This window comes from Furipterus horrens, unplaced genomic scaffold, assembly GCF_987537825.1.
Source record: "Furipterus horrens unplaced genomic scaffold, mFurHor1.1.pri manual_scaffold_4, whole genome shotgun sequence".
Classification (NCBI taxonomy): domain Eukaryota; kingdom Metazoa; phylum Chordata; class Mammalia; order Chiroptera; family Furipteridae; genus Furipterus; species Furipterus horrens.
This window is the reverse complement of record NW_028327174.1, coordinates 162586569-162599869: the sequence shown is the minus strand read 5'-3', so window position 1 is coordinate 162599869 and position 13301 is coordinate 162586569. Positions and strand designations below refer to the sequence as shown.

Genomic DNA, 13301 nt, shown 5'->3' with positions numbered 1-13301 from the left:
GTTAAACGAATTTAAAATTAAACCATGACTATTTTATTTTCCATAATAAAAAATGTATCTTCCTTTTCTCTCTGGTCTACCTAGATTCCCAAGTATAAAAGTTAAAAACTAATTCATAATGTGTTTCTGAGAATGTTTTAGCAAATGTACTTACTTAATGCCTAGAGAATTTAAAACTCTACAGTAGGCAGCCAAACAATAAAACTGTTTATTTTAAAACACAGATTCTTACCCAAGTACTCCGGGCATTTTAAGCAGAATTCTTTCAAAAAGGCACTGGCTTTCAAATCAAATGTTCTAAGCTCTACTTCTGTGCCCAACCCTAGGACAACAATTTCTACCACAGATAGTTCACAATTTTCAACAAGGTGATAAAACTGAATTGATACCTAGAGAAGAAAGAAAAAAAGAAACTTATTATTAAATCAAAGAACTGCTTATGTGGATGACAGTGATTTACAGATATATGAGGTATACATATGATACAAATGATATGTATTAAAAATGTAGAAAAGACTTTATAAGCAAATAAACAATACACACAAAGAAAACAAAGGGAAAAACAAGACAATAACATCTGGATTCAGTTTAAATAGGATGAAAGCAACAATGTCTATTAGTAATGACACTATAAAAGTAAGCTGTAAATAACAGAAATAATAAGCAATTTAAATAAACCGTATCAATTTTACAATGGTACATACCTCTGGTACTTCAAATCTTATTTTATACTGAATTATATTTTTTGAATAATCCAGCTTTTGAAACTCTTTTTGTTGACAACTTTTAACTTTAGTTGTTGGCTGAAAAGGTTCTTCCAAGGGACTACATGGTGCATCATAAAATTCCTCCTCTGAATCTAAATATCAAAGAACATTATTTAAATCAATAACCAAAAGGATTTATTTAATAACATTTATAATTTTTCTGAAGTAAATATGAATAAAACACCAAGAACGGTCTCTTTCAAAAGTTTAATATAAAGATGAGAAAATAAATCTTTAAAAAATTTAGAGATTATGTCTGAACAAATAACAGTCTTGATTTTTAAAAAGTGTTGAAATTTATAATATGTAATCTCTACCTTAATGAACATCACCTTCTAAAATCATTGGTCTATCTAAAAATGGTTAAAGAAAATTTTATAGCAAATGACAATGCCAATGGTTACCACATCATGAAAAATCAAAGGAACACATTAATATGTTCCCTGTAACTGGAGAGCAGAAAAGGACCTTGGCATACACTCTGCAATATTAAAAGAAGGCAGGTCCTGAAGTTTGAATGAAGAAACTGAGATGGAGTACTACTTCATATACATACATATGTAAATACATATATGATAAATTTCTAGAACTTGCTATTTTTAAAAAAGTCAAAAACTAGTAAAACCATTAAAAGAAGGCTTAAAGGAAACTAAAACCAGCTGAAGTATACCTCTAATAGCCTAAGATCAAATTTAGGGTAGAGATCTCACAAACCATACCTCCACCCTCCCCTCCCATCTCTACCCTGGTCACCACACACAAAGGAAAACATTCTCTAGAAAAATGACAATCAACATGAAAATTTTTGTTATTTAATATTTTGCAACTTTAAAAGTCTTAAAAACTGAAAAATATATTTATTTTTCATTCTAATGTGGCCAAGAAAAAGCATCTATTTGATGATGTCAAAATATTTAACAAGTTTTCATGTGTAAATATATATTGACTTGATTTTATTCCTTTAATAGCAAAAAAAAACAAAAAAGGAAAATATATAAAGTAAAAATAAACTTATAATAATAAAATTCTCCAAAACAACTATCACATGAATTAGCTCACAGCAGGATTAAGACGAATAAATTACTAGCGATCCTTGTAACTGAGCTTAACTTTTATGTACCAAAGTCTCACTATAAAGGTAACTTTAAGGAACATCCAAATTATACTGCTTTAAGGGAATTTTAGTAAAATTTGTGGAAAACATGCAAATATCTACTATTGCCTGAAAATTTTAATATGGTTTCAAAATAAAAATTATTTCCGTAAGATATTTGTAATAAGGAAAATTTTCTAAAGCCGTTTCATTTTACCATCTTCAACACATTTAAGTTCCCATAGAGGAATCACTTTCTGTGAAATCTGTGATGCTCCCAAAGAAGCGGACCTTTGTATCTGAAAGAAAAGTAATTCACTGTTAATTAGCACAAAGACTTTTATTCAAGGTTCTAAGACAATTTGGAACCCCACCTCAAAAAAGAGAAAAAAATCCAGTCTGAATTAGACAAGTTATAAAACGTATAAAGAAGTGATTTTTATAATTTCAGGGCTAAATATAAACTGGAACTATTTCAATCATTTCTCTGCTGACAGGCTTTGAGTAGAAAGTGATCTTAGATATATCTAAACTCAAGGTCTTGCAAAATATGGAAGCCATCTTCATGACATCCATGAGAAACAACCAAAAGTCTCCAGATTTAAAGCCTATATACTTGAGGAACCTAGAAGCACCTTATGTGCTCCTCCTTTGATCCCATTCCTTACTAATGATAATGACTTCGCTTTTATTTAGTTTATTTAAACTTAAGAATGAGTCTCTAAATAAAGCATTTACATCTGCATCTTTCTATACTGTAGAAAAAGAAAATATTGCATATATTTGGGGGGGACATTCTGCAAAATAACCTTTCCATTTCATCTACATTGACAGTTTACTCATTCTCACTGCTATATTGTATTCATCTGATAAATAAACCACTACCTCTTTGTCCCTTACACTGTTGATAATTATTTGTATTGTTCACAGATTTTTGCTTTCACTCACAGTGGCACTATAAGCATCCTTGAACCTGACCCAGGTGCTCATATGCAAGACTTCCATGGTGTATATATCAAAGAGTGGAAATGCATATGTTCACCTTTCTAAGTATATAAAACTGTATTATTCACAAGTGGTTGCAACATATTATGCTAATGTTAGAAGTAGATTAGAGTTTGTATGGCTCCGTATCCTCAAGAAAGCTTAATGTTTTCAGACATTTAAAATTTTGCCAATATCACTGCCAATTTCACCTTCATTTTAATTAAAAACACTCATGCACCCAAAATCCAGATCCAAGAACAGAACACTACCAGCAGCTCAGAAGCCTCCCTAATGCTCTTCAGAATCACTACACATGCTCCCAAAAGGTTATGATCATGCTGCCCAAATTTTAATTTAAATGTAATAAAATGTTTTACATTTAAAGCCATAAAAGAATAGTTTTCTTTTGTATTCTCCTGCTGAGTAATAAAGTCACATACTTAGACATGTGTCCATTTCTTACTTGGCTGCTGGCAACCTTATATATGAGTATGTTGGTTAAGTCTTTTTTAAGTTATATGTGTTGCAAATGTTTTTCCCAATTGATAGCTTGCCTTTTTCGTTTTTAAGTGTCTTTCAAAATATCAGAAAATTTTAATTTTCATGAGATGTAATTTATTTTTCTTCTGTATTTGCACTTTTTAAAACCCAAGATATCTTTACTCACCACAAGGACTCAAATATTTTCTCTTATGGGTTTTGTTAAAGAAACTTAACACCCTTGGGCATTTACATTTAGGTCTATGTTCCATTTCAAGTTAAATTCCATTTATGATTTAAGGTAAGGGTTAATGGTCATTTTTTTAAAACATATTTTTTCACATATATAATCTAGTTATTTCAGAACCATTTGTTGTAAAAACTTTTCTTCCCTCACTTAGTTGGATTGACATTTTTGTAAGAAGTCAAATGTATATTAACCATATTGTGGATTTACTTTTGGACTTTATTCTACTTTATTGACTTATCTATTTGTATGCCACTACAGCAGTTGCTGGAATAAAGTAGCTATAAAATAAACCTTGTAATCAAGTATTTGATAACCTCCAACATCATTCTTATCCAAAATTGTTTTGCTAAATATGTACCCCTTGCATTACCATATGTACTTTATAATAAGCTTGTTAAGTTTCCAGGAGAAAAATCTTTTGGTATTTTGATTGTAAGAAGCGTTTAGAGTTTGGTGAGAATTACCATCTTAATAAAGTAAACCTTCCAACCTTGATTAGGTATATCATTCCACTTATTTAGGTCTTTATTTTTTTTTCAGAAATGTTTTGTAAAGTATATAGTATTTGTACTTTTCATTAATTTTTCCTACATATTTAACCCTTTTTAATGCTATTATAAATATTCTTTTTCATAATTTCACTTTTAGAAGCAACTAATTATTTACACTGATGTTTCCCACAACCTTGCTCAACTTGCTTACTATTATTATTGGTATTTTTCTACATTCCCTGGAACTTTCTGCATAAATGATCATGTAATCTGCAAATGAAGATAAGTTTACTTTCTTATTCCATCCTGTCTTTATTCTTCTTGACTACTGCAAAGACTAGAACTTTCAGTATAGTCTACTGGAAGTAATTTTTAAAAAGGCATTTTTACCCTCTTCTTGATCCTGCAAGGAAAGCATTCGGTCTTTTTCAAATTAAGAATATATCAGCCATAGGTTTTTTCCTATATCTCCTCTACCAGGCTGAAGAAGCTACTGTTCATTCTCAGTTTGTTAACAGTTTTACCATGCATGGCTGTTGGATTTTGTCAATGCTTTTTCCTCTTCTATTGAGATGATCATATACTTTTCTACTTTACTCCATGAATGTGGTTAATAACAATGAATGGTGAACCATTTTTACTTTCTTAGAGTAAATGCATTTGGTCACAGTGTACTGTATTTTTTATATATCATACTATTTGGTTGCACTAGTTGTTAAGAATTTTTACACCTATGTTAATGAACACATTGGTCTATAGTTTTCTCATAATTCTTTAGTCAGGTTACAATAGAATAATGCATGCAAAGAAACAAAGTATGGCCCACACACAGAGAAAAAAGTTACAGAAACAGTGCAAGAGAAAGCACAGTATTCACCTTAACTGCAAAAAACCTTTAAACTGTCTTAAATATGCTCAGAGCTAGAAAGAACTTCAAAGAAAGAGCTAAAGAAAAATAAAAAAATGAAGCCACAACTAGAAAATATTAATAAGATGATAGGAATTATAAAAATAAAAAATTATAGATATGAAAAATAAAAAAACTAAAAGGAAAATTCATTAGAGAATTTCAATAAGAGATTTGAGCTAGCAGAAGAATCAGTGAAAATTAAGATAGGTCAATCAAAATTGCCAAGAAAAAGAAATTTAAAAAAGTAAACACAACCTAAGGGACCTGTGGGACACCATGAAGTGAGTCAATATATATATTATGAGAATACCAATAGGAGAATAAAAAGAAAAGGGGGGGAGTCTCAAAAATAATAGCCAAAAATGTCCGCAAATTTAATAAAACAATGAATCTTAAAAAACCAACAAGTTCACTAAAATCAAAGTAACATACACTCAAATAAATCAATACAAAAACATCAGTTAAAAGAGAGAAGCCACGTGCTACATAGTAGGTATCCTCATTAAATTAACAATCAATTTCTCATTAGAATCCATGAAAGACAGAAAGTAACAGAATGACATTTAAAGGGCTAAAAGAGCGCTGGCTGTAGTGGGTCACTGGAGTGAATTATGGTATATTCACATAATTCAAAACTACAGGGGGGGCAAAAGTAGGTTTATAGTTGTTCATATGGAAAATAATAATTAATAAATAATAATACAAGAATAAACTACTACAACTGCAAAACTACTTTTTCCCCATCCTATATATTACAATAAAAAAGAATAAGGTAGATCTGTGCTAAAATGAAAATATCTCTAAGGTGTTTAACATAAATAATAAGGGTAAAGAATACAGGTTCAGAAGAGTAAGTATAATTCCACTTATGTAAATTTTAAGAACACAAGGATATATATACATGTACAAACACATAGGCACATATATTTATATGTGTGTATACTAGCAAATGCAATAAACATTTTCAGAGAAGTAGAGATTCAGCGTCTGAAGTGTTACCACTGAGGACAAGAACTGAAGGCTGGAGAAGTGAAGAAAGGCAGACTCACCATTTTACACTTTTCTTTACTACATGTACCTTTAACTACTTCATCATTTGCTTTTTTAAAATGTAATTTTTAAAGATCTATTCAGAATAAATTTTTTAACCCAAAATTGCTGTGGTTGTTAAAGTAGTATTTGTGAATTCTTTTTAATTTGTGCTTTAATTAATTTTGTAAATAATATTACCTGAAGTGGTTTGACAGGGGCGTGTACTTCAGTTGCAGGTGTGGGTTTTGGAATGCTTTCAATCAATTCCAAAATCCCTTGCAGTTTTTTATCTGAAATTCGTAAAGAAATCAGTGGTAACTTTCCAAAAATCTTGAATCTGTATCAAAAAGAGAGGAATCATTATAAAGTAATTTTCACTCTGATTTAAGTACATTTATTAAAAAGATGACTGCTCCCCTTAAATTATCCCAAAATAATCAAATGTGATTTTAGTGCTAAAAATTATCCACAGACCATGGACAAATTACCCCGTATTCTCCACTCAAATTTAAATTTGACCTTATTGACCAGTCATTAGATAAATTACCCTCATTATTTTTTAGAGGTTTATTTTCCAATGTTATTATGTTTATTATCCCACCACTATTTGCTAAGGACAGTTGACAATTACTATATGTCAACTGTTAATTACATGATAGGCATTAAGGAAAGCACTTGATACTGCATTACACTAAATCATCCTCACAACCTAAGATGTTGACAACTTATTTCTGTTCCCGGTTTCATATAAATTCCCATATGTACATAGTTCCTACCAGGAAATTACGACTTTAGCAATTTCAAATACCTTGTCCTAGAGAGTATATATCTAAAACCATGTTTAAAAATCTGATCTGACTAAAAAGAAAAATACCACATAATTGTATAAATAGATACATGTGACAAATCCAACGTAGAGTCACAATAAAGAGAAATCTCTCAGTAAACTAGAATAAAGAATAACTTCCTCAACTTGAAAAACCTACAGCTAATGTCATACTTAGTGGTGAAAAAACTCAAAAATTTTCCAACTATGATTAGGTACAAAGCAGACATTCCTCTCACTCTCCTTTTCAAGATCATACTGGCAGTCCTAGCTAATGCAATGAGGCAAGGAAAGAAAATAAAAGTCATACAGATTGGAAAAGAAAATATAAAACTGTCTTTGTTCACTGATGAAATGATTGTCTATGTAGAAAACCCAAAGAGAAACAATAACAAAAAACACCTCCTGGAAGTTATAAACCATTATTGTAAGGCTGCAGGATACAAAGTTAATATATAATAATCAATATCTTTCCCATACTCCAGCAATGGAAAAGTAGAATTGAAATTAAAAGCATAATACTATTTCTATTAGCAACCCACCCAGAAGAAATACTCAGGTGTAAATCTAACAATATATATAAGATCTACATGAGAAAACTACAAAACTCTTTAGAATGAAATAAAAACATACAAAGAGACATTCCATTTTCATGAATAGGAACACTCAATATTGTACTATGTCAGTTCTTCCCAAACTGATCTATAGATTCAATGCAATCACAAACAAAATCCCAGCAACTTATTTAATAGGTATTAACAAAATAATTCTAAAAATTATATGAAGAGGCAAAGCACTGGAACAGCCGACACAATATTAAAGGAGAAGGACAAGGTTGGAGGATTGACACTCCCTGACTTTAAGACTTACTAAAGCCCTGACTGGTGTGGCTCAGTGGGTTGAGTGTCATCCTGCAGATAGAAAGGTCATCAGTTCATTTTTGGCTGGGGCACATGACTGGGTTGCAGGCCAGGTCCCTGGTTGGGGGCATGTAAGTGGCAATGGATGCTTGTCTTGCACATCAATGTTTCTGTCCCTCCCTTCCCTTCTCTCTAAAGATAAAAATAAATTTTAAATCTTTTAAAAAATACTATAAAGCTACAGTAGGTAAGACATTAATACTGATGAAAGAATAAACAAATAGATCAACTAACCAAAATAAAGGGCCCAAGAAAAGACTTACATAAATACAGTCAACTGATCTTGGACAAAGGAACAAAGGCAACATAATGGCACAAAGACATTCTCTTCAACAAATGGGGCTGGAATAACTGGACATCCACATGCAAGAAAAATGAATCTAGACAACAAACTTAAGTCTTCACAAAAATTCAAAATGGATCACAGATCTAAATGTAAAAATGCAAAAACTATAGTACTCCAAAAAGGTAAATTCAAGAAAATCTAGATGACCTTAGGTATTGGCTAAGACTTTTTATATACAAAGGCAAAATTCATGAAAACATAACTGGTAAGCTGGACCTCATTAACATTAAAACTTTAGCTCTACAAAAGACTACGTTAAGAGAATTATAAGACATGCTACAGATGGGAAGAAAATATATGAGAAAGGTACATCTCATAAAGAACTGTTATCCAAGAGTATACAAAAGACTTAAACCTCAGTAAGACCAACAATTCAATTGAGAAATGGGGTAAAAATCTTGACAGATATCTCATCAAAAAAGATATACTGATAACAAATAAGCATATGAAAAGATGCTTCATATCATCAGGGAAATACAAACTAAAAACAGCAATGCAATACCACAACACACTTATTAAAATGACCAAAATCTGTAATACTGACAATACCAAATAATGGCAATGATGTGTAACAGTAGGGACTCTCATTCATTACTGTTGGAAATGCAAAAGGGTGCAGCCACTTTGGAAGAAGTTTGGTGGTTTCTCACGAAAGTAAACATAGTTTAAAGATATGATCTAGCAACTGAGCTCTTTGGTATTTACCCTAATGATTTGAAACTTGTGTCCCCACAAAAACCTACACACAAATGTTTGTAGCATCTTTACTCATAGTTTTATATGAATAAAGCTTATCCACATAAAACTTTATATTCCAACTTAATAGACAGAATTTGGAAGCAACCAACATGTCTGTCAGTGGGTGAATGGATAAACTTTGGTGTATCAGACAATGGAATATTATTCAGCACTAAAAAGAAATGTGCTATGAAGTTATGAGAAGACATGGAATAACTTTAAGTGTGTATTATTAAATGAAAGATGACAATCAGAAAAGGCTACACATTGTGTGATTCCAACTACATGAAATACTGAATTAAGCAAAACTATGGACATAGTACAAAGGTCAGTGTTTGCCAGGGCTTGAGGATGATAGAGGAATAAATAGGTTGATAACAAAAGATTTCTACAGCAGTAAAAATACTCTATGTGATGTACTCTATATGACACCATAAAGATGAATACATGTCATTATGCATTTGTCCAAAAACCATAGGATGTACAACACAAACAGTGAACTGCAATGCAAACTATAGACTTCAGGTGATTATGATGTTTAATGAAGTTCATCGATTATAACAGATGTATTATTCTGTTGGGGATGTTGTTAATGGGGGGAGCTATGTATAGGTGGACACGGCTGAAATCTATCTTCCTATCAATTTTTCTGTGAGCCCAAAACTGTTAAAATTCTTTAAAAATAATAATAAAAGAATCTGACATCAAAGAGAGAGCAAATTTTCCTAAAACTTACTTTTCAATTCACGCACAGTCTACTAAGGTTATCATTCTAAAAATATAACTGAATTCCACAGAGAAAATTATAAGCTTTCTTTTCCTACCAATATACTAAATATTTGTAATTAATCCCACACATACTAGTTTAACTTAGGGACATATTATGGAGCAGTCTCATTAATGTATCTAAACGTTTCCATTTCTTTAAACATGCCTGTCCAACCTGAAGATGATGGGTGCCAACATACTAGCTCCCAAATAACAGAAACTTCTTTTATTTGCCTTAAACTTTCTAAGTTCAAACTTAAAAAAAAATACCTGATATTTGCAGAGTTCCAGGATTTTATATACTATCGTATCTATACTGTTCACAACTTACAAAATTTCTTTAAAAGCTTCTCAGATTTCATCTGTTTAAATCATTATAGTTTCTAAGCCATGATTATTTTAGGTACACATCTCTAATCCTAACTCACAGCCATTTTTGTATCATAAAATCCTAGTTTAAATGGCTTTCCTGGTGTTATTTCCCTTTTACTAATCATGTTTGCCTGTCATGCACTGAACCAGAGGCTGGAAAACTATGGCCAGGGGTTACTTTTGTAAATATAGTAGTATTGAAACACAGCTGTGCCCATTCATTATATATTGTTGAATCTTCAGATGCAAAATCCGGCTATACAGAGAACAACTGTGTATTTATTGAAAAAAATAAACTGCATATAATTGGACCCAAACAGTTCAAACCCATTGTCCAAGAGTCAATTGTGCCTAGAGTAGTCAAATTCATAGAGATATAACATAGATGTGATTGCCATAAGCTAGGCTACATAGGGCAGGAGGGAAAGGCAAGGACATGAATGTTTGATGGGTATAGAGTTTCAGTTGGGAAAATAACAAAGCTGTAGAGATGGATAGTGATGATGCTTGCACAGGAATATGACTGTACTTAATGTCAGTAAATTACACAGTTAAAAATGGTAACTATTATGTGACGTATATTTTACCACACACAGAATGAACCAATAAATATGGTATTTCCTTAGCTACAGAATTACTGAGAAAATCTATTACCTCACAAAACAGATAATACATACTTAGGCATCCTTATATCCATGAAAACCATGGCCTTCGAGAATTCCACATTGAAGTGCAGAGGTACCAAAATATGCTGTGTAGATACATTGAGTTTTCGTGCTTCTTTCCAATTATCACCTAATTACAGAAAACAGTACATTTAACACATGTATAACTTGAAAGACACTATATCTAAAATTATGTTTAATACTTCACAGTCACAAATTGAATGATACAATCTAGATAATCATAATACCACATGTCAAGCTACACACAATTGGCAGGTAAATTCTTTTCCCTTTCACATTTTCCTTTTGCTACTTCACAAAATTCTCTACGTTTTAATAGGGAAAGAGCTTATTAAGAACAACAATATGCAAACACACACACAGGAGACTTCTGGCCAAGATGGAGGCCTAGACTGACACGCTCTGTCTCCCTCCACAACTAAGAAGGAATCCAACTACCGCAAAAAAAACAGAAATAACCAGAAGTTCCAGAAAACAAACAGAAGTCCAATGTATGAAGTTATAAAGAAGTGGTGTTTGTCCAGAGAGGTAGGAGGGGTGAAGTCGGTACGGGGAGGTCAAGCTGTGCTGGCGGCAACGGCAGCAGGACGGCGATATGCACCAACACCCATATTGAAGGGGAGGCAAGAAGCGCCTGGGGGGCACCCCTGGCTGCAGACCAGACCCGTCAGCTCACCATTCCAACGCCGGGGAAGGCAGACCCCCCATTGCCCTGAACGGTGAGGCACAGAGGGAATGGGAACAAAGGAGGAGGCTCCCAGTCTCTTAGCAGAGACTGAATGGCAGGAATCCATCTTGGACCCACACCCCCACAGAAAACACCTCAGCGTGGTGAGAAGAATTGCCTGGTCGTGACGAGTGCACGGAGCTCTGCCCCCTATAGCATAGGAGGTGTGACAGCCCTGCCCAGGAAACAAAGGTAAACACAAAAATGTCAAGATGGCACAGATCATGATAGAGATCCCGGTGACGCAGCTGACCAGAAAGCAAATATCTAATCTAACAAAGCAGCAGACAGGAAATCTTTCCGAGGCACAGTTCAGAGCTTTGGTTATAAAAATGCTTACAGACCTAACAGCAGATATGAAACAAGACAGGGAAGGAATGAAGGCTAGTCTTGCTGAAATGAACAAAAACGCATACAAAACTAGTGGTGAGGGAAAGAAAACCAGGAATCAAATCAACAAATCAGAACATAGGGAAGGAACAGTCAACCAGTGCAGAAACAGGAAATGAAAAGTGAGGAAAATGAGCAAAGGCTCAGAAACCTATGGGACAGCTATAAACGGGTCAACATTCGAATCATAGGGTTGCCAGAAGGTGAAGAAGAACTAGAAATTGAAAAATTAGGTGAAAAGATAATGAAGCAGAACTTCTGTAACTTGGGGAAGGAAATAAGACTTATAGGTCCAGAAGCACAGAGAGCTAAAAAAGAAACTGGACCCAGGGAGAACCACTCCAAGACACATTATAATCCAACTGTCAAAAATTAAGGATAAAGAGAGAATCTTAAAAGCAACAAGAGAGAAGAAGAGAATTATGTACAAAGGGGTCCCAATAAAACTATCAGCTGATTTCTCAAAAGAAACTCTGCAGGCAAGAAGGGACTGGCAAGAAATATTCAAAGTAATGAAAAGCAAAAACCTACTATCACGATTACTCTATCCAGCAAAGCTATCATTCAGAATAGAAGGGCAGAGAAAGTGCTTTCAGGACAAAGTAAAACTGAAGGAGTTCATCAGATCCAAACCACTGTTATATGAAATGTTAAAGGGACTTGTTAAGGAGAAAGAGGATCAAAACTATGAACATTAAAATGAAAACTGTATCACAACAACCAACAACAGAAGTTAGGGAACCGAAACAAAGGCGAACTAAGTAGGCAATGAGAGTGGAAAAAGAATTATAGGTATGGGGAACATATTGGGGGGAGGTCAGCAGGGAGGAGGAAGGAGGAAAGGGAGGGAGATGATGCAGGAATGAAGAAGCATAGTAGGAGGGAAAGGAGTAGACAGGAAGATGTTGAGAAGAACTATATGTACAACCAATGGGCATAGACTAAGGAGGGGGTGGCTATTGGAGGGGGGGCGGTCACTGGGTGGAGAGGAACAAAGGGAAAAGAAATTGGGACAACTGTAACAGCATAATCAATAAAGCATATTAAAAAAAAAAGAACAACAATATAATTTTAATCAAATCTGCTGTGCATTCACTGGTAACCACTTCAACCAGATACCTTACTTACAAAAACAACATGGCTCCAAGGCAATAATGAATAAGATAGGGCAGAACACAGTTCTTCAGTATTAACTAATAAAAGCTGCCATTTATTCAAGAATTGTAATTGGCATTGTTCTAGGCAATGTTTAAACTTTCATATAATTCTCACAATGATTTATAATCATCCCATTTTAGAAAACTGAGACACAAAGAAATTTATACCTTGCTTAACACTAAAAGGCTACTGAGTGATAAAGCTGAAATTTACATCCAGGTTCGCTAACATGTGACCCTCTGGAAACACTCACTGCAGTATTTCAAGCCTTAATGTTCAATAAGGAAATAGCTAAGTAATTGACAGCATAGGCTTAGAACATTAGGTAGCCAATAAAAATCATGAATTCAAGTGCCCAGA

General features: G+C 33.3%; 1 protein-coding gene across 2 annotated transcripts in view; it reads right to left on the bottom strand.

Annotated features, from left to right (window-relative positions):
* VPS13A (vacuolar protein sorting 13 homolog A) overlaps positions 1-13301 on the bottom strand; it is a 214879-nt gene that overhangs the window by 142965 nt on the left and 58613 nt on the right. For both annotated transcript variants that reach the window (XM_090274190.1, XM_090274189.1), the window contains exons 22-26: positions 10658-10775; positions 6209-6347; positions 2078-2159; positions 705-859; positions 233-389 (exon numbers count right to left, since the gene is read on the bottom strand). In XM_090274190.1, the coding sequence (XP_090130316.1) occupies positions 233-389; positions 705-859; positions 2078-2159; positions 6209-6347; positions 10658-10775 (651 nt within the window). The remainder of the gene's footprint in view (positions 1-232; positions 390-704; positions 860-2077; positions 2160-6208; positions 6348-10657; positions 10776-13301) is intronic.